General features: G+C 46.3%; 1 protein-coding gene across 1 annotated transcript; it reads left to right on the top strand.

The window, feature by feature from the left end:
• The first annotated feature begins 2,366 nt into the window (after nt 1-2,366).
• PITPNB (phosphatidylinositol transfer protein beta) lies at nt 2,367-18,556 on the top strand. The gene is made up of 11 exons (XM_036393245.2): nt 2,367-2,426; nt 3,351-3,381; nt 4,232-4,377; nt 4,945-5,036; nt 5,164-5,171; nt 6,290-6,364; nt 7,526-7,609; nt 11,567-11,644; nt 12,151-12,261; nt 12,791-12,913; nt 16,768-18,556. The coding sequence occupies exons 1-11, from the start codon at nt 2,407-2,409 to the stop codon at nt 16,816-16,818; spliced, it is 819 nt and encodes a 272-aa protein (XP_036249138.1). The 5' UTR covers nt 2,367-2,406; the 3' UTR covers nt 16,819-18,556.
• The last annotated feature ends 2,592 nt before the right edge of the window (nt 18,557-21,148 follow it).

Below are 21,148 nucleotides of genomic sequence, written 5' to 3'. Positions count from 1 at the left end.
GGAGGAGCTCTGAGGGTCGTGAGAGTGCTGAAGGAATAAGAGATTCTCCCCATACTGATGCCAGCTGGAACTTGATGAGTTAAATCCTTGTGCCCCCACGTGAAAGGTGCCCTTGTACTGCAGGGAAGTGTTGGAGACCCACGAAACTGAACCCACAGAGCTGCTCTGGGGCTGCAGGCTGCACACTCAGAGCAGCCAGGGGTCACTGGCAGTGCTGGTTCTGAGCCTGGGCTGGAGCCCTGCCATGAGCAGCAGCTCCTGGGGCAGCGTTCCCTCCTCCAGAGGGGCTGTGCTGGAGTGGGCTCAAGTGGTTTGTGTGTGCCAGGCCTGGGCTCAGCAGGATGTGGCTGCTTGTGACCCTGGTGTGTGGCAGGATGCAGCTGTAAACAGAGGCTTTGGGCACTGAGCAAACACCACACAAATGTTGTCCATATGGGGAAGGAGCAGCAGCAGGCTCTGCACACTGCCAGCGTTCTGAAAAACCAAATAAAGGAAAATCCTGAATGCTTGGGGAAACTGAGATTTACAGCCCTGATCGCTGCTGCTCCTCATGGCCAGAGCCAGGGCAGGCCTGAGTCACCACTCAAGGACTTCCATGGAAATAGATGTCCATACAGCCTTTCATGTGGGGGAGGAGTGTTTGGCAACGCTGAATTTTATCTGCATTTCTGTCCTTTGGAGAATACCTCATTGGTTCTGGCTCCTGGCAAGAGGAAATGTGGAATTTCTCCAGGGAAAGGGGAGCTGGGGGCTGCAGAGAGGACCATGGGTCACCCCTGGGGAAAAGGATGCACCACTGGAACACAAGTGTGCAGCTTGTGGTGGTTTTTTTCTTTCCAGCTTCCCTGGTTTTATGTTTGTGTGTGCATTTCAAACAGAGGGAAAGCAAAAGCCCGCATGGCTGTGGAAAACATCTGGGGATAAAAATGAAAGGTAATGCTCAGGAACGAGAAAGCAAATCAATATATTTAGAACACATTATTTTAAGCAAATTCTGTAGTTATCCCTGAATTACAACTTTGAGAACCTCCAAGTGGAAGTATATTTCCGGGCTGCTTTGTTCTTAGGGAACATTTTGCCACAGGATAACTTCCATCATTATGTAAACCAGGAGAAAGCCAAATTCAACACAAAGAACAGGCCTTAGGTGGTCCCATCTCTCTTCCCCCCTGTGGTATTCACATGCCCTCTGAACAGAGGAAGCTGTGAGAGAAGCAGAGAAAAGAATGATCAAAACATTTCTTATCTCATTTGCTGCTCCTGTGTTTGTGAACGTGTGGAATGTGTTGGAAGATTATTTACCAGAAGGAATTTGGTAATTGGATTCTGCTGAGGATTGTTTTGTGGTATTCACACCCCCCAAGCAGGAGCCTCGCTAGAACTTGTCCCTGTCACACTGCCCGGTATCACACCCCTGAGCTACCACGGCAATTCTCTCCTCCAGTTTCCTCACCGCCTGAAGGGCTCCTCTACTTGGGGCTGATTTCAGCCTTCTTTCAATGTTTCTGAGCTTTCAGACCTGCAGACTCCTTTCAGTTTGTATTTTTTAGCGCCAGCTGAAGGTGGAAGCCCCAGCCCGGCTGAACCTTGTACGGTTGTCAGGTCGTTATTAATCCCTGTCCTTGTCGAGACTGCGATGGAGGCGAAAAGAAATGGTTTCACAAGAGGGCGGCATTGGCCGCGGAAACCGAGGCTGTACGGATTTTCTGTCGTTTCATTTGTGTGGCAACACCGGGGCAGCCCAGGGTTAACCGCGATCCGCGAGCGAAGGATTTTGCTTGAAGCAGATTGTAAAAGTGTAAAAGGGAATTTTAGTGTGGCAGAGGAGCGGGCGGGCAGCGGCACAGCGCCAAGGGCGGTGTCGCGAGGGCAGTGGAGCCGGTGTGACAGCGGAACCGGGCTCCCAAAATTCACCAACACTGCAGCTCCTGACGTCCCGCACACCGCGGGTGACCCCATCCGGCAACGGCGGCGTGAGGGCCCGGAGCGGCCAACCGGGGTGTCCGGCACCGGCCCGCCCGGCAGTGCGGAGGGTCCGTCCCGCTGCCCTGCAGGGTCGCGCTCGGTACCAGGAACTGCCGGCACCGCACCCTAGACCAGCCCCATCCCCGTTCCCAGCCCCGCTCTCTATCCCCGCTCCCCGCCGGGCCCCTCACGCCCCGCACCGGCGCCCGGCGATGACGTCACCCCGTCAGCAACGACGGGAGGGCGGAGGCGCACCGGAGCCGGCCCGGCTCGTTCTGATTGGCTGCCGACGGGTGAGGTGTGAGCTCGCGGGGGCTGCGCGCCCTCGGATTGGCGGCGCCCGGCGCGTGCGCGCCTCCGGGCGAGGCCCGAGCGCGATTGGGCGCGCGGGCGGGGGCGGGGCCTGGCCGGGGAGCGGCGCGTGCGCGGAGCGGCGGGAAGATGGTGCTGATCAAGGAGTTGTGAGTGGGGGCGGCGGGGCCGCGCCGGGGCCGGGCCGGGGGGAGCGGAGCGGGCACCGGGGCCGCCGCCACCGCCGCAGCGCCCGCCGCCGCCCTGCTCGGGCCGAGACCCGCCGGGGCTTTCCCGGCCGCGCCCGCCGCCGCCGGGGCCCGCCCGCGCCGCTACTGCCGTGTGGCCCCAGGGGTCGCCGCTCCCTCCGGGGCGCGGGGCCGCTCCGTGCGGCGGGGCCGCCGTGACGGGAAAGGGCGCTGGGCACGGTTCGAGCGGGGCCGGGCGGGCCCTGCCCGCAGCGAGAGCCGCGGCCGCGCACCGGCTGCTCCGCGAGCTCCGCGCCGGGCCGGGCCGGGCCGGGGCAGCCGCGGGGGCTCCGTCCCCGTTCTCCTCAGAGAGCGGCGCCGATGGCAGCGGGGACAGCCCCGAGCGGGGCCGCAGCCCTGCCCTGCTCCCGGCTCCCTGCTCGGTGGCGCCGGGAGCTCCTTGGCAATGGGTAGATCCGTGCCCAGGGGGCTCCTGCCAGCACCGCTCAGGCTGGTTTGTTCCTCTGTCCCACCCTTTGCTAATTGTTTTAAAGTGCAGTGACTGTCAGTGGTAGTACAGGTAATGTGTAGGTTGAAAAGTTTGTAAACAAATTTGGCATAACACGAAGTTATTGTGGCAGAGCTGGAAGTAGATCTCAGATTTCCTGGCTCTTTTGTGCGAGTTCTAACATGTTCCATCCCTTGTGTTTCTTTTTGTGTCTGGCATTGCACTTTATTTGGGTTTGTTGGGTTATATCCAAAGCCTTCCTATCACAGAGATTTCTGAAGAGAAATTTTGAATTGGCTTCTTTTGACACTTCTTTCTTTAGCATCTGTGTTATATCTGTTATCTGCAGATGAAGTCTAATCACTCATTTTACTGAGTTTTCTCTTTTCCTCTTTCAGCCGAGTGGTTTTACCTTGCTCCGTGCAAGAGGTATGTCCTGCTCATCCTCCCTGCTTTATTCAGGGCTGGGAGGGGGTTTTGTGTCAGAACTGTGGCCAGCCTGAGTCCAAACATTCCCTGTGCTGTGGCTGCACTGACAGAGATGAGTGACACAGGTGTGATCCCTGTTCTGAGCAAGGAATTTCCAAGGAAGCAAATGCAGCACTGAGCCTTGAGGTGTTCTGAGCCTTCCTCTGCCAGCAGTACAGCTGTGCCCTGTGGCAGCACTTTGCTGCTGGTCCAGCACTGAGGGACTCCAAGCCTTTTCCTGAAGCCACAGGTGAAGGAATTGTCTTCCCAGACCTGAAGCCAGCAATTCAGTGGCACTGAAGTGCAGTTAAATGAGAGTCATGATAGGATCTCTGTCATGACAGGGTGTTGAATGTGGTTTTGAGAGAAATATCACATTTGTTCTGTAGTGTGCATGTCCTGGGTCCTGTAAGGGCAGCATTTAGTTGGTTGAAAGTGTGAACTGGGAAGGCTCAGAGCTGGAAATCAGTCACTCCAAAATCTGTAAACTCAAAATTGATATTTCTTGGTGCAGTGAAGGACAACAAATACACTTAGGTCTTGGCATAGGAAAAATGAAGCTCTGGTGTGCACCAAAGTGTTGGGTGGCTGTGGAACAGCTGGGGTGTAGACCTGGTGTTTGTGAGCTGCAGATATGTGTTGCCAAAAAGTTGTCTGAGTTCACTAAATATCTTTTCTATGGTCTATTTTACTTTGCTAATAGTCTTTTTTGCACTACTGAATTGTCAGAGGAAACAGCTAATTGTTTTTAACGTGTTAAAAGGTTTTGGCCAACTTTGGTGCTAACATTTGACCTCTCTTCCTTTTGCAGTATCAAGTTGGGCAACTTTATTCTGTGGCAGAAGCTAGCAAAAACGAAACAGGAGGTGGGGAAGGAATTCAGGTCTTAAAAAACGAGCCTTATGAACAGGATGGCGAGAAGGGGCAATATACTCACAAAATCTATCATTTAAAGAGGTGAGAAAAGCCTTGATGTATGTTGTAGTCCCTTGATATCGAGCAAGAAATGTTGAAGGGTGAGGTTTAATTTGCTGAATTGTGCATGAGTGCTCTGGTGAGTGGGGAAATGTGAAATACTGTGGATTTTAAATATGTGGGATAGTTGTTTGGGACAGCTGAAGGAATTGTTGCTTGCTCTGGACAGGAGTCAGAGATGAGTGGGGCATAGAGTTCCTGCTGTAGGTCAGGAGCTGCTTGCCAGGGAGCTGGAGGTGAGGGCTCTGTGCTGTGCTCTTCCTCAGCAGGTGTCTTTGCTGCTCTGCAAGAGGAAGGATAGCACAGCATTCCTCATGGTCACACAGCTCACTCTCAGTTACCTTATCCTTACCTTTCCCATTTTTTCTCAACCATGTCATGATCAGGAAGGTTTCTGAAGGTCCTGTGTATTTCACTGCAGGTGACAATGTGCATCATAACCCCTCAAATGCTTGGGTAGAATGTGCCTTTCTTGTTGGAGTGGGAGGAAGCAGTGAGGGATTTCAGCTGGCAGGATTTTAAACACATTGTCCATGTTTGTTTTCCCAGTAAAGTCCCTGGGTTTGTAAGGATGATTGCTCCAGAAGGCTCCCTGGTGTTCCATGAGAAGGCCTGGAATGCATATCCCTACTGTAGAACAAGTGAGTCTCCCCCTGTGTGTTCTTCTCTTGGTGTTTTTATATGTGAAACTCTTCAGAAACAATTGTATCTAATAACGATCTATGTTTTCTTTTCCTTTGCATTGCACGTGTTTTCCTACAACTCCAGTTGTGACAGTGAGTATTTGAAATCCTACCAATCATATATTGGGGTTTTTTGAGATATATTTTATCTGTTACTACCCATTACAGTTGTCTGGCTCCAGCCTGTCAGATGTGCCTTGCTAGGACTCCTGGTGTAGAATATAACAAAGTAACTCCCTTTACTTTATTTGTCTGCACGTGGCTATAATTAGAACTGTAATTTGTCAGAGAAATTATTTCATTTTTTATGTCTTCTTTTATGCCTTTAATTATGATACATAATGCCTGTCCTGGTAAGACATAATGCTAAGAAAAGTGGGAGGGGGAAAGGTGACTTATCAGAGGCTTCTACACTCCTGAATGCAGGAAGAGCAGGGAGGAGGAATCAGTCCCTGCCTGTCTGAAATGCCATTGCTGTAAAATGAATTCCTGCCCCAGTTAAAATGGGGTAACTGGGAGCCTAAGTGGATCAGCACAGCTCAGGATTTGGGTTTGTTTTTTTAAGATGCATGGGAGACACATCATTAAGATTTTTTTACATGTTTTGGTGACCTGTTTAATGACAACTTTTAGTTAAATGTTAAACTGCTTTATCTGCTCCCTTGCAAACATGGTTTAGATTGTTACCATGTGGATGTGACACAAGTGAGTTTGAGCTGTTGAGCTTGACTCATCCTGGTACCTGTGCACACAGGTGTGTGCCCTCTGACTTTTGGAATCAGCAGGGCTCTGTCATTTTCTTTAGATGCACAACTTGGTGGCATCTGGACCATTATGATCCAGCTTTATGATTGTCATTGTGCTGTACAGTAACATCTAACTGCAGGATTGATAATTTGAAAATTACTTGAACATTGAGGTAAAGAACTTCAGGGTTGAGGACAGCAAATGGCAGGGTTATTTCTACTGGTGTGCACAGGTAGAGCTGGATTTCATAAACATGACTGGTTTTAATTTAGTACTCACTGCTCTAGTTTAAGATTATCATATACTTATTTCTGTGTGTAGGTAAGGGGCTGTTTCTCTGGTAATTTCAATATATTGTGTTGCTAGTCGGGGATTAGTAGTGGCATGTCTGTAGATACCATTTATCTGAACTTGGAGCAGAGAGGTGTAATCAGACTTGTGCCTTTTGCTTTTAATTCTTACAGAATGAATACATGAAAGATGACTTCTTCATAAAAATTGAGACCTGGCATAAACCAGATTTGGGAACAACAGAGAACGTGAGTTGGGGTTTGGATACCAAGGCTTAATGCAATTGTACAATTAGTACAGATAAAGTATTTTATACCTGCTGATGGTGAGTATTACTGCATAAAGTCAATGCCTGACCAGTGAGTAAAGCAAGAAGAGCATTTTTCAGTCCTTGCAGGGTGGTCAAGCTGTCTCATCTTAGGAGATCAGGAGAAGGGATTTGGTTTTTATGTTTAGAAGTCAATACAGATGCTTGATTTTCATGCAAATACTTAAATAGCTTTATAGCTTTTCAGCAGGTCCTTTTGGTGATTTCATGTTCTTTTACTGTGGACGTGCTACTGAGAGTTAGGCTGATAGATTTATTTGAAAACAGGTTTCACAAGAGCACTGGAGTTGATCTATGAATGCTGTAGTTAAATATTGAAGCTGCCTCTGTGAATTGTCCCAGCTGGTGATGTTCTTGTTTTCTCCTCAGACAATCAGTTTGGTTCCTGTGTCTCTTCAGGAAATTTTTGATCTGTAGTGGCAAACATTTATAAACCATCCAGAGAGGAGTAGTTGTCAGACTGTTTCCAGTGCTTGGGTGAGCTGTAACTCTGGATGTGCTACACAGGAGGGGGATTGTTCTTGGACAGCTCCCCTGGCTGTAACTGAGTTTAGGTGTGCTGGACAGACCACAGGTGTGGAGCTGATTCCATCCTCTGACCTTCACACACCCTCAGACTGCACCTGCTCCACCTTCAAGGCAGTCCTATGATTCTGGGAACCTGTGAGATCAGTAACCAAGGTTATTGAAATCTGCATATTTGCACTTGGAATTTTTACACCTTCTTTCTAGCTCCAAAAGTTCATGCAGATTATGGAATGGGTAATGGTTGTAATTAGAGCTTGATTTCATTAGTGCTAACAAATGTGACAGATGAATAGAGCTTAATCTTAAATCCAGGTTTCCTGAATGCACAAGAAGTGAAGGCTTTGTGCTGGTTTAAAGTTGATTAGTGAGTGAATTAAACTGTAATTGTGGAGATCATTCCCTTTGAGAAAGGCAGAGGAAGAAGGGGTAGGTTTGGAGAATGCTGCCTTTACAGCATCCTGAATAACGCCCTGGCACACCCCTGTACTGCACAAAGTGATTGCTGTGTGATTCCCAGCATGGGAATGATTCCTTTTTTTTTTTTTTTTTGCAGGTTCACAATTTAGATCCAAACACATGGAAGAGTGTTGAGGTTGTCCATATTGACATTGCAGATAGAACTCAAGTAGAACCAGGAGTAAGTGAATGTTCTACTGTTGGGATTGGGATGTAGCATGCAGCTGATTCCTTTTGTGCTTTGTGTTTTTGGTGAATAAGTTTAAATGGAGTGGATTTCACCCAATAGAGACATGAGAAGTGTCTTTGACAGAACCATTCATTTATGTGCCTGCCTTCCTTCTTTGGTTTTACTGCTGATTCTTTCTGCACATCTGGATCTTCTGGGGCTGTTGCCTGGTTTGTTAAATTGTAACAGCTGGACTGTTGGATGTGTAATATTTTTTGGACAGTAGGGAAATGGTAGGCACTAATATGGAGACTGTGTTTGCACAATAAATGTGATTTTCTTGTTTTTGTACAGGGAGAGGCTCTTTATACTGTTTAACTGTTATTTTCTGAAAGTAGATACTTGGATATCCTACGTTCTGGGAAGAGGACTCCTTTGCAGGAAGTCCTTGGAACTGTTTTCAGTACAAAATCCTCTTTTTTATTTTGTGTATTTGACCTACAGAGTATCAAAACTGAATGCAGAGTGGTCTCATCCAGAGTCTTAAGTCTCTTCTGATGTACATGTCTACATTGTTAAATTTCTACATTTCTGTTTCATTTTTATAAACTTCTAACACCATTTCCACGTTTAGCAAATATTTTAGAGGATATTTGTAGATTCAAGCTCACAGTGTAGTCCATTTTTGTGTAGGAATACTTGGGATTCATTTTCACCATGTGATTGAATTTTTTATTTCCATTTCATCTCCCAGAAACTCGGTTTTGCTAAGTCCTGACTTCATTAGCCAAAGCCTGGCTTTGTGATTAAACTCTTAACAGAGCCTGGTAACTCTGAGTTACCTGCAGACTGACATCCTTGCTGGTTACTTGTTTTCCCCTTCTGGGATGAGACACCAGGAATCCTCTGGGACCCACACTTGAAGTCTCTTCTGTTATAAAAGTCTGAAGTTTCTGGCCTTTGTCTTCTCTCTCTTTACTTCTTAGGACTTCAGGAGAGACACTTTCTATTTGTGCTGATATCTTTATCAAATTTAGGTAATGGAACTTGAATTTCTTTTTTCTTGGAAGTTCAGCTATATCATAACAAAATTGCCAAGACTGACATGCTGACTCGTGCTCATTTAAGTATGTATAGAAATAATTTGGGTGACAGTTGTGACTTTCTTTAGATACACATTTAACCCTGCCTTCTCTTAATCATCTCCAGCATGCAGTCTGTGCCACTTTATGTTGTTTGTATATAAAAGTGACTTGCCAGGAGAGAAAGACTTTTTAAAGTGTAAGCAAAAATGAGCACTTGATGAAAATCAGGGGAGGCTGTGGTTTTGGAAATAATTTGTAGAAAAGTAGAGTGTAGTGAAAACAATTGAAATCAGGTTTATAGCTATTTTTGTACAATGAAGACATTGAATGTCTTGTTCATAGTGGATCTTTATTACTTGAAAGAAAGTTCTAAAATTACAGTTTTGTATGAATCAGTCAGATTACACATGGATTTGGATTTTGGAGTTGGCATTTCTGTGTGCTGTCCATTTTTCTATACTTTGAGGAAATATATTAGAATATAGGAATTGCTCTTTTGTAGTCTGTAAGGAAGTTTTAAAAGATTCTCAGGTTGCAGAGCTTGATAGGTGGATCTCTCCCATTTCAGACTTAGTTTATCACAATGGGCAGCTAAACAGCTCCACGTTGTTAATGCTGAACCTTGGAGTCATCATGCAATGACACATCCCATGGGACAGCCTATCTGTGTACAAATATGATGTGCTTTTAGTTTTGTAGCTCTCTTTTGAGCCTGTTTATAAATATTCATCTCTCCCAGCCTGTTCCTAGTGACCTTTACCTCCTAGGCCTGGCACCACGATGTGTGTCCCTGATAGCCAGGCTGGTTCCATTTCCCATTTGAACCTTGGCATTCTTTCAAAGGTGATCTCAGGCAATGGTTCCCCTGATAGCTGTGCTGCAGCTGCAGGACTCTTCAGGAGATGGCAGTGATTGCAAGGCATTTTTTATTAAAAGCCATTTAGCTAAATCTGCCTAAAACACGAGTGCCTGTCAGGGCATGTACAGTGGTGCTGGTGACTGCTTCAGTTCTGAGATATGGGAATCATGCACTGAGTTGGGAGTATGGCATACTTGGATAAACCTGATTCTGGTCTTCTGGTGTGCTGTGAATGAGCACTCACAGAGCTGTGGATGATGTTGGAGGGAAGTTCTGGTAGGTGGTACCTTCCTCAGGATCTGTTTGTGAGTTTTTTGCTTCATAACACCAGTAGTATGTGCATTCTCTTGCTTAAAACACTAATACAGTACTGAGCTGGAAGCCAGATTTTGTATCCACCTGCCTAGTTAGTGTGATGCCACTCCACGTTCAGTTCCATTTTCATGGGTTTGAAGATCAGGCATCAAACTTGTGTAATTTTCATGTTAGGTTTTAAAAGTTTTCTTAAAATCCTTCTGTCCTGTTTGAATTTTTATACAGTTTGATAGTGAATCATGAGCTCTCAGGAGCTGTTACCACTCTGAGCAGGTCTAAAGACTGAGAATGAGAATTGTAAAGAAGTGCCCAGGGTTTGTTGTGATATTGCTTTATTGTATGTGGCTCACAGTCTCTCTAAACCATTCTTTTTAATAGATGGTTACATTCATGCATATTATACTAGATTTTGAGCAGAAACTGCCTGGGAAATAGTATTTGTGTATTTCTTTGAAATGGTTTTGCTCCTCTGTCCTGTTATGCTGCTGCAGGCTGGTGTTTGCCTGTCTAGCTTTCCAGAGGGCTTCAGGGGTTTGAGCTGTAATATTTGCTCCAGCAGCTGCCTGTTTTTCTTCCTAAGAAGGACTTGTTGTTGTCAGGAGTTAAGCTCTTGCTGCACAGATATTTTCCTTAAACTCTGCAAAGAACTGTTGTTTATTTGTACTTTGGCTCTAGTCCAGTCTTCTTCCCTGCATGCTTGTAGGATTTGTGTGTAGAGATGAGTTCCTACAATGCTCTCCTGTCCATCTAGGCTTTAGTCTAGAAAGGGTTTTTCCTGTCCTTAATAGGATTTGGGTTAACTGAGTTCCAAAAGGTCTTGGTTCAAAGCTTCTGTCTCTAGCATAGAAAACTCCACCTATTTCCTTGGAATTTCTGTTTTCACTCCTACATTTTACTCACAGACAACATTTTCTTCCCCAGTGTTTCCAGCTGTGGTTATTTTTATGTCGGTCCTAAATGCAAGAGCACAGTTGCTTTTTAGCAGTCCCTGTGCAGAGGGAGGTGGGATGGCAGGTAACAGCATCATGTGGACTTGAGTGTCCCTGGGGAAGCCAGACAAATCATTCCACTCCATAAACCAGGCAGATCAAGGCTGCACATGTAGCTCAGTTTAAATGCCTCATGCCTCACACCACTACAGTGAGCTCTGCTTTGGCAGGATGTTCACACAGTGAAAATAAATTCAGGCTTGTCTCAATGCAGTACCTGCTTTATTTATAAAACTGGCACTAAGAGGTGGAATTCTTGTGTTTCTGTTTGGCATGTTGCTGCCCCAAACCAGCAGCAGTTCTGCCAACAATTAGTTACAGAGAGCAGAATTGTTTATCCATTGCTATATCTTGACTCACTTCAATGTCTTCTATCCAGTGGTTGTGTGAAATTTTTAAAAGGCAGTCCTGAGCACGATTCCCTCCTGTTCTGCCTCCCCAGCAGAGGCCATGTGCTGCAGCCTGAATAGCTTTGGCATGCTGGTTGCTGAATTATTGCCTTCTCCTCCTGTCAGGGGTCACAGACCCAGAGGGACAGTGCAGATTCACAGTGTGCACAGCACAGGGCAGCCCTGGAGAGCTCTTGTGTTGTGTTGGGAGCAGGGGTGATGGAGCCAGCCTGGCAGCTGTGCTGCACCCATCCTGCTCCAGCAGAAGCTTTACACAGTGGGATATTGAATCTGGTGGTGTTTTCTGACTCTCAGAGTGGTTTATGTTGCAGGACTACAAAGCTGATGAAGATCCTGCATTATTCCAGTCAGTTAAGACAAAGAGAGGACCTCTGGGGCCAAACTGGAAGGTAGGAATACCTTCTATTCTAGGAACTGTTGTTACAGCCTTAGGAATTCTTTATCAGCAGAAGAACAAAGTTCATGGCTCCTTCAGAGCTTGGCTCAGCTCCAGTTGAGGAACAAATTTTCTGTGGCCCAGCGCATCCCTCATGTGACACCCCAAAAAGCAGCACAGAACTTGCCAGTACCCCCTGCCAGCCATCAGAATCTGTCCTAGGAGGGAATGGGCTGTGTGTGCACACCAGAGAACCCCCACAGGAATTGAGCATCCCATTCTGTGCCCTGGAGTGAATCACAGAGAGTCTGTCAGGAACAGCCCCAGGTTACTGATTAGAATGTTGTTTTTCTGTAATAATGCTTAGAATCACATTTTGTTATCATAACAACATCGTTAAATTTCATTAATTTACTATAAATTATACTGTTTATCATTCTACTGCACTAATTATAATTATAATTTCTAATAATTAAACTTTTAAAGTATTAAAACTTCTTTTCTATTATCCCCTAACAGAAGGAGTTAGCAACTGATGAGGAGTGTCCCAAAATGTGTGCTTACAAATTGGTGACCATCAAATTTAAGTGGTGGGGACTGCAGAACAAAGTGGAAAATTTTATACAAAAGGTGAGTACTTCTGCGTTTTGGGGCTGTGTTGATGTGGGGGTTTGAGCAGGAACAGTGGTGTAGTTTCCTATTCCTCACAGCCAGGAAATTCCTGTCCTTTTCCCCAGCCTGTCAAACCATTTGTGTCTTGGTTTGCTGCAAGTGGGGTTTCACTGGAATTACCAGAACAATTCTCTAGGGAAAAAAAAAGCAAAGTCTTCAGGAAGTGGCTGATCTGGTTTGGCTGCTGCCACCTTGGAGCTGGAACAGATTTTAACAACATTCTTCATAATTCTCAAGTAATGTGAATGGCTGAACTTTGTTGAAACTCTTTTTTGATAGTGAAATTTGTTCATTCTTTCCATGTTAAAGCATTTGAGAAATGAGGTGAATTTAAATTGGATCCAGGGGTGTGAGGTGGCTGAATCTGTAGCAGTGTGAAGCAGCACTCACTTGAAGATTTTAACTCTTCAAACTGAGCAGCTGCTATCACTTCAGCAGCCTTTAGCAAGTCCTAGCTGTGATCTAATGCCTGTTTATCTTCTTAAAGCAAGAAAAAAGGATATTTACCAACTTCCACCGCCAGCTGTTCTGTTGGATTGACAAGTGGATTGAGCTGACTATGGAGGACATCAGGAGGATGGAGGATGAAACCCAGAAGGAGCTGGAAGCGGTAAGAAAGCTTTTTTTTAAGGCTGTGTGTGCTTCTACCTGCAGATATATCTGTGCAGAGACTGATAGGCAACTTGTGTGGTGTCCATGCCTTTGTGTGTGTGTTTGGGCAATGGCTGATGGTGGCCCCTTGGGTGCAGCCCCATGGGCTCCTGCATTCTGTGCTGATTTAAGGTAAGTACCTCTGATGTCATTAACTGCAGGATGTCTGCCCTGACTACCTCTGTGTTTATGGCACCACACCCACTGCAAAAGTCCCACTCAGGGCCCTTCTGCCACTTGTTGGTTGGAACTCAAAGCTGTCACTGTCCCATTCTATCTCGTGTCTTGCTTTGTTTCATTTCTGCTCATCGTTAGGTCTGATTACTTTTTCTCTTCAAGCAAGTTTGTGTCACCTGTCAGCTGTTCCACTTCTGATTAGCACACCAAACCAAAGTCTTACTTCCAAAAAGAAAGTCAGTAAAGTCAGCTGAGATCATGTCAGTTTTCCTGCTTTAGTGGCTGTGAGGACCAAATCCACGTGGGCGGATGTCTGGGAGAAAGCTCAGCCTTAGGGCACTGTCCCTGCTCTCTCCATTCAGAGGTGGAGCACCACCACAGGCTGGGAAGAAAGCCTTCTTCTGTAAAGTCTTTACAGAACATAACCTTTGGCATGAGCCTTTCCCATGTTCAATCTCACTGGCATTTTTGCCGTTCTTGGATTTGCAGTTGTATTTCCTTCCCATTTTGACAATTGCTTCATGCCTCAAACCCAATCAGGTTACCCAGACAGTTCCAGTGTCTTGGTTCTTCCAAGACACAATGTGTCTTCAGCTAAAACTTGCTGTTTGCCTGGTTTGAGCCATGCCAGACACCTCTGACCTGGCTGCCCAAGGCTCCAGACCTGGACAGGAGCCCTGGGGCACATTCTGTGCTCTGTGCATGGTGAGTCTTTGCTCTTGGTACCAAAGCAGCTGCAGCTCCTCCCTCCCCACTTGTGCTCTCCAGGGGCTTTCCAAGCAGTGTGGAACAGCCTGTGTTGTGAAGGGATGTTTCCTGCATTTGGAAAAGTGTTTCTTCACGGTCCTGTGCTGAGCTGTAGCACCAAATGCTCTTTGCCCATAAGCTGGAGGGTTTGGGTCAGCAGCCCCAGAATGTGCTGTGGACAAGGTTGGTGTTCACTCACTCTCGTGAGCAGATCTTGTGCTCTCTCATGGGCATTTGGGTATTTTTGGCAATTGTTTTCCCAAATCATGGGGATTTCTTCTTGAATTCTAATTTATGCTTGATCCTGTTCCTAGAGCCACCAGTTCCCAGGTGTCTGTGGAGGAGGAAGCATGACAGCTGTCCTCTCCAAACTGACTTTTGCCAGAAGGGTTCCCTTTTGCACATCCATAGTTCTTAATTTGGACTGAAACAGACTTTATCCAGTTTCCCTGAGCAAGGGTAGTGGCAGTGAGGAGTGCACACCAGAGGTGTGCTGGAGAAAGGCAGCAGAATTTTACATACCTGTGTGCATGGTGAAATTGTTCCTTTGTGTCTCTGTGGACTGTGGATGTTTTGTTTCACATTTCTCACTGGTAAGTAGCTCCTTTTAAATATTTTTTCCAAAATATTTGCTGCTCTTTTAGTTCTTACCTTAAGCCAAACCCAGCTCACGTGTCTGGCTGTAACATTTATCCTCATTCTTAAACATCAGATAAATTTACTTAATATTTTCTCATTTTGCAAAGGCAAATTGTTTTTTACAAATAAATTGTTGTGTAAGATGTTAGTGTCAGGAATTTGGAATTTGTGTATTGTTGAAAAAGTTGGGTTGTTTTGGTTTGTTCTTTTTCACAAGATAAATGTATGATGTTACACTAACCCAGATTTCTGTGAAATGTGAGAGGAGTGAGAAGACCTACTGTCTTGGGGTTTTTCCAGTTGTTGCACAAGGGGTATCTACAAACACCTATAAATGATGTAATTTCCATGGGTTTATGGTGCAGTGCATTATTAGACAACCTAAGGGCAAAAATGTCACTGCCAAATAATATCAATGCTAGTTTTATCCAAAATAATTTGTCATCTTGTTTCATATTCAACTACTGCATCCATTGTGCTCACCAGTAACTGCCATTACATCCCCAGTGAAGAGTGTTCTATGGCCAGGACCTCTGGGAAGTGAGTGCTCAGGGGTGAGGTGCTCAGTGTGACACAGAGATCCGTCCCTGCAGTGGTCAGGAGTGGCCAGGGCAGCCCTAGGCAGTTCTGTGATGCTGAGAGCCAAACCTGGCACAAAGCAGGGCTGGCAGTGCATGTTCTTTCCCCCACAGTGTCCTGCTTCTCTTCCCCTCCTCATGAACACCCTTTCTTCCTTCTGCTCCGAGCTGATCTTTCTCTGGGTTCTGTGCACATTCCAGTTCTTTTGTTGCTCCTGTTCTTCATCTTCAGTCGATTTTTATAGTCAGGATCTCTGCTTTTGTTACTTTCTGTTACTCTCTGAATCCTCATCAGTGTTCTTCCAGAGTTCCTCTATCCCAGTCCATCTTTTTATCACTGTTTATGTTTCACTTGGTGGATTCTGTCTCTGGCTGCTGGAGATGAGAAGCACCTCTGCTCCATGAAACATGCATCAGCTCATCAGTGCAGAGTAGGAAAGCATCAGGTCCAGCCAGAGCCCTGTGACCAACCTCTCTCATGCCTGTGTGAGGGTAGAGATGCCACACTGGGTACCCTGAGCAGTGATTCCATACTGGAGCATCGTGGGCTTGATAAAAATTCAAGCAGCATTAGTTACAGCTGCTCTCCAGTTCCCAGGTCTCCTTGCCAAAAAGAAATACCATAGCCTGGCCAAACCCCCTGAGCTGTAGCTGGAGCTGGCCCTGGCCAGGGAGAGGCAGATCCTGGCCCTGCAGGTCATTCCTTGTCTCATACTAACCACAGCATGGCAGGTTCTGTGTGTGGAGCTCACCTTTTATTTCACTTCAGATGCGTAAGAAGGGTTCCGTTCGAGGCACTTTGGCTGCGGACGTCTAGAGGAGTTCTCTGTAGGTTCTGAGGCAAAGCGAGCTGTGTAAGTCAACTGCTGGATGGAAAAGGAGAAGAGGGATTAATGTTCTTTTGGATGGGAATTGCTAGCAGAAATCATCTTAATGTCCACATAACCCGTGTGGGCCTTGCCTTCCTCCTGCTCAGTAGTGGTGTGGTGGTCAGCAGGTGGGGCTGACCCACGGTGCCCAGGACAGCAGGTGGGCACTGATGCAGGCACTAAGGCTGGGATCAGAGTTCCTGCAGCGTTGGGCACCTGCCCTGGTGCCTGATGCTCGCCCAGTGCAGGCACCCCAGGTGTGGGATGTGCTGCTGTCGTGGCAATGCTCGCCCCTTCTGGGCTCCAGTCACACAGGCCAGCATCACTTTGCTGCACACACAGGAGCAAAGTGGTCTCTGGACTTGGTCCATGTCACACAGGGAAGCTGTGGAGCATCACCTTCCAAACACTTTCAGTTCTTAGAAATCCGGTTCCACCCAGAACACCAAACTGTGTCAGAGGTGTTACTTCAGGAGCAGCTTCTCCAGGAGTTAGAGGCTCTTGGTGCTTGTGCCCAGCCCTTTGGTGCTGCTGTTCCTCACAGGGACTGTTGTAACATCCCAGCCCAAGGGTTCCACATGCCACTGATCTGTGTGGGCTCCCCAGTGAAGGGAGCTGCTCCCAGCCCTGGGGGCAGGTCCTGACCAAGGACAGCTCCCACTGAGATTCCCTCAGGAGCCGGCATTGCTTTGGTGTGACTCTGAGGCCCTGTCCTGCTTTTCCCTGGAGATAATCTCCCTGTGTGTTTGGAGCTGTGTGTGAAGCAGCTGCTGATGCAGAAATTGCCCTTCCTCTCTCCACAGCTGCGTAACCAAGGCCAAGTGAGAGGAACGAGTGCTGCCAATGACGAGTGACGCCGGACGGACGCCGGTGCCGGATCCTGGCTGTGTGTGTGGGTGCATGACTCTGTATATAACTACACACACACATGCAGACACAAGGGGTGGTTACAGTGTCTCTCTCTGGGTGCTATACCTGTCCTAGCAAAGATTCCAAGGAAAACTTGCTTTCATTATGTATACCCCAAGCAAATAAAAAAATCAACTGAGTAGTGTCATTTAAAGGATGAATTTTGCTAACTGGTATGTTCATGAATGTCAATACTGGACCAATTTCTGCCCTACTTGTTTTCTCTCCTGTCCAAGTCACTCTGCTCTAACTTGTCCATCTCTCATTGTAAAGGAACACTCAAACAAGTTAATTTCAGTTTTATGTCTTCCCTATGTGATGAGTTTTTGAAATAGGAACAATGAATGTATTTATAGCTATTTATTTCTGGATTGTCATTATCCTCTAGTCAAATCAGAAAAAAAATTTCTATTAGTGGAAATTGGAAGACTTTTACTGTTGAATAAGTTTAACCCAAACTTTACCCACTCACTGATTTAAAAGAAAAAAATCATGTTTTATTGGACTTTTGTACATTGAAATGCTAACAGTTTTCTTCATTAAAATTGGCAAGACTAAGGAAAAATGGTTTGTGATTTATAAAGTAATTTGCAACTTGAAATTTTTCAGAACCTGCTTTTTAGACAAGTACACTGACAGTACCTGTAGAGCATTTTCCAGTGTATCTTAGGCTGGGCAGTGAGGACAGGGTCAGCCCTTCCATTTCCAGGAATTCTCCTGCCAGTGCAGTGGCTGTTTTCCAGAGCTTCTCTTTGGAAGCCATGCAAGCATTCTGGATTTCACACACAGCAATGGAATATAATTGTGATTTTAGCTGTTTTCATGTTGGAAATACACTTTGGGAGATGTAGACTTTGAGATATGCTGACAGTTTCAGCTGTAGCCCCTGACACATTCCCCTGCTGTCTGTGTGGGGCTGATGTGTGAGAGCCCCTGGGATAACAGATGCCTCCTGTAGGAAACTCCAAAGGGAAAAGGTCTTCAGCATGTTTGAGGAACCATTCAGAGCACATAACAGGGGGATATTAACCTAATGCTTGTTAGATCAAAGAAAAAGTATTTTTAAAAGCACTAGTTAGATAAAGATCTATTAATGCCTGGTTTCTTCCCAGCAGCCTTGGCAGGGCAAGCCTTGCCTGCCTTCCCAGGAGGGCTCTGATTTCTGTTACCATCAGTGACAAAACATTCCTGCACTGGCAGCAGGGGCCAGGTGTGCTGTGCACCTTGTCCTGGTGCTGGGCACGCTGGCACTGCCACACCTGCCTGGTGCTGGTGCCTCACCTGCGTGCTGCACCAGCCACCCTCCAGCCCCACAGTATTTAATGTGCTTGGTTTCCTTTCTGGGTTAGTTCAGTGCTTATTTGTCCTGTACCACCAGGAGGTTGGGCTGGTAAATGCAGAGGTCATTGAAGTACCCCTGGAACCACACACAGAGGTCGTTCAGTACCCCTGGAACCCAAGAGCTCAGGTCTCAGTGCTGGAGTTTGTGTCCTGCCATTTTTAATGTGTTGCAATGCAGAGGGAAAGGGGCCCTGTGACTTCCACGGATTTGGACTAGTTGTGAAAATTTGAGAGAATCTTGTAGTGAATGTACAATGTTTTGTTTCCTTTGGCAGTCTCTGGTGCAACTGACAAGTAAAGCAGGCAATGAAATTTAATTAAATAAATTTGATCATAAAAAGCTCTGTCTCTTATCTCAGGCACTCACATTTTGCTCCTGAGCTGGTGTTTGGGGTCCCAAAGGCTGGGTTTGGTTTGGAATCTCAGGCTGAGCAGCGCCTGGAACCTTGACCCTGCTGAGCTGGGAGGACTCTGTGCTGTGGCTGCTCACTGTGAGGTGCTGGGCTGGCACAGGTGGGACTGGGCATGAGGAGGGAAGTGCCCCCCACGGGGCACCAGAGGTGCTGAGGGGCTCCTGGATGTCCCTCCCTGGGGTCCCATTCCCGGGCTGGCTCTGGGGCAGGGCTCTGCCTGCTCAGCTTGTGCAATCACCTGCTGCAAATGAAGGCTTGCACAGCTCCTTTGGTAAATGCAGAATTGAATTCTGTCTTTACTACCAGCTTGTTTAGCCTCCAGATGGTGAGCCAACAGGAAGCAGTGGAAGTGTAACGTAGTTTTGATGTAATGGATATGTAAACGTGATAGTTACTCACTGCAATAGACTGCTGGGAACCATATTCCAGCAGTAACCTTTGAAATCCATCACTTGGCTGTACACAAGTGTGATCTAAAGGAGACTTGTAAGGAATTTGCTTTTTATTCTGGAGGATTTTTAATCACTGAAGAGAAAGGAGAATGATTTCTGTCTTTTACATGTAGACTGAGAAATGTCAGGGGAAAAAATTCTGCTGAGATTTTCGGTCTTTTGGGATTTTCCACCCTCAGGTCTTTCTAAATACTCTGAGCAATCTGAAAATGTCCTGTAAGACAACTTACTCTGCATTTCCAAGCCTCATTTGATGCAGCCATGTTTAGGGGCTCCATCGTGTCCTTGAAATGCAGTGCCATGGTTTTATGGCAAAATCTGAAGCACAGGGCTGTTGCTGTGGTTTTTATTCAGTTCATACAATTCAAGAGTCTTCTCCGTTGAATTCTGTCTTGATAAAGTCATTGGGAAAAGATTCTCTTTGAAGCTTTGTAACTTTTAATGAAAGACTTTCTACTTGCTTGAATTTATATGAAAAATTAATTTTAATCAACAGCGTATAATTGTAGGGAAGCAGAGATTATCCAGAGTGATGGCTGCAGACATTTTATTCCTGGGAGCCTCTCTCCTCCTTGATGCCTGCTGTGGGCAGAGTTCAGTGTGCAAACCCTACCACAAAGAGAGCTCTGGCATGCACAGTAGTTTTAAAGATTATGATGATAATGTGTCAAGCCCAGGTTTTGGAGGCAGATTTTCAATTACTTCCACCTGAGGCATCACCTGCATGAGGACTTTAATGAGAGTTACGTGAAATCCTGTGCTGCTGTCCCTGTCTCCTCGGCAGAGGCTGTTTGAGGTCCCAGCCGCTGGCAGCAGAGCCAGGAGGCTGCCTGGTGTGAGGGGAGGTGATTTCTTTGCAGTGCACCTGAAGACAGAGTCTGGAGGTATTTCTGCCACTGCCCTGTGCTGTTTTTTGCTGGTATGCTGGTGCTTGTTCTGATACTTGTAGTCATTTTGTTCTGGTGCTCTTTCCCCACTTTTGCTACTTATGCTGTATTTTTTAAAAACCTCTCAGCAGGCACCAGCACAGCCCCAGATGTGCTGCTGTTACCCTTTAGGGACAATATCTGCTGTCCGTGCTTCAGAGCAGCCTTGGATTTCTTATTGCTATAAGCACAGGAAGCTCTAATATAATTTAAAAACTTTATTCCTCAGGTTGGAGACATGTTTCTTTCCTGAACCCCATCTACCTTTATTCTTTAATTTTTCTCTCTAGAATTACATGGCTTTCTGGTTTAGAATTGCATATCTAAGACACACAAGAAATTTGAGGTATTTGTTGAACCTGAACTATAGAGCTTCTCCAATCCCAGCTAAAATCTTGATATGCTTATTTACCAAATTTCTGTTTTATAAGCTTGGCTTTAGCACCCTCTAGAACAACACCTAATGGTGTTGCTCCTTTTGCAAAAGGCTCTGTCTCCCTTGTTTCTCACACGGTCCAAGGTAAATTAAAGGAGTGTGATTATCAGGACTTCTGAAAAACCCAGTAGTCACTGGCTAAACTATACCAGAAAAAGAACGGAGCTACACCAACATGGGAAGTCCCTAAAAAAGGCTGGAGCAAAATGACCATAATTGAAATCTGAAAGCAGCAACTTCATAAAGAAGTAAGCGAAGAGGCGGCTCTTTGTAAATGATGATCTAAAAAGTGTTCTGGGTTGTGAGACCTCATTTCAAATGTATTCATTAAATAATATTTGAATCATTTAACAGTTTGAACTCTACTGCACTGCTAATATCTTCAGGGGATTTTTTTTTCTCCAGTAACAAAGGTGCCTTTGTTCCCGCTCAGTGCTCGGGCTGTGCCTTGGATATTAGTTGGAAACCTGATCACCCAACATCACTCCGAGGCTGCGAGTACAATGTGAGTCGTCTGCAACCCGGATTAAATCAGGCCCTTTGTACAGATGCTGAGGGGCCGTGGTGGTGGAGGAGCGATGGTTGTGGGCAGCAGGAGATCGTTAACCCTTTGTGCCTCTGGCGGGGACATGGGAGGTTTGGGCGAGGCTTCGGCGAGGGCCAGGGGCAGCCGGGGCAGCTGTGAGGAGCAGCCAATAGTGCTGGAT

The sequence above is a fragment of the Molothrus ater genome, chromosome 18, assembly GCF_012460135.2.
Source record: "Molothrus ater isolate BHLD 08-10-18 breed brown headed cowbird chromosome 18, BPBGC_Mater_1.1, whole genome shotgun sequence".
Taxonomy (NCBI): Eukaryota; Metazoa; Chordata; class Aves; order Passeriformes; family Icteridae; genus Molothrus; species Molothrus ater.
This window is presented reverse-complemented; position numbering and strand designations above follow the sequence as displayed.

Bases quoted from the DNA above. Each gene is read 5' to 3' on its own strand.
- PITPNB (XM_036393245.2), top strand. From the start codon at position 2,407: ATGGTGCTGATCAAGGAGTT. The intron at 6,365-7,525 runs GTGAGTTGGGGT...TTTTTTTTGCAG, and splicing joins ATTTGGGAACAACAGAGAAC to GTTCACAATTTAGATCCAAA. The intron at 12,914-16,767 runs GTAAGAAAGCTT...CTCTCTCCACAG, and splicing joins CCCAGAAGGAGCTGGAAGCG to CTGCGTAACCAAGGCCAAGT.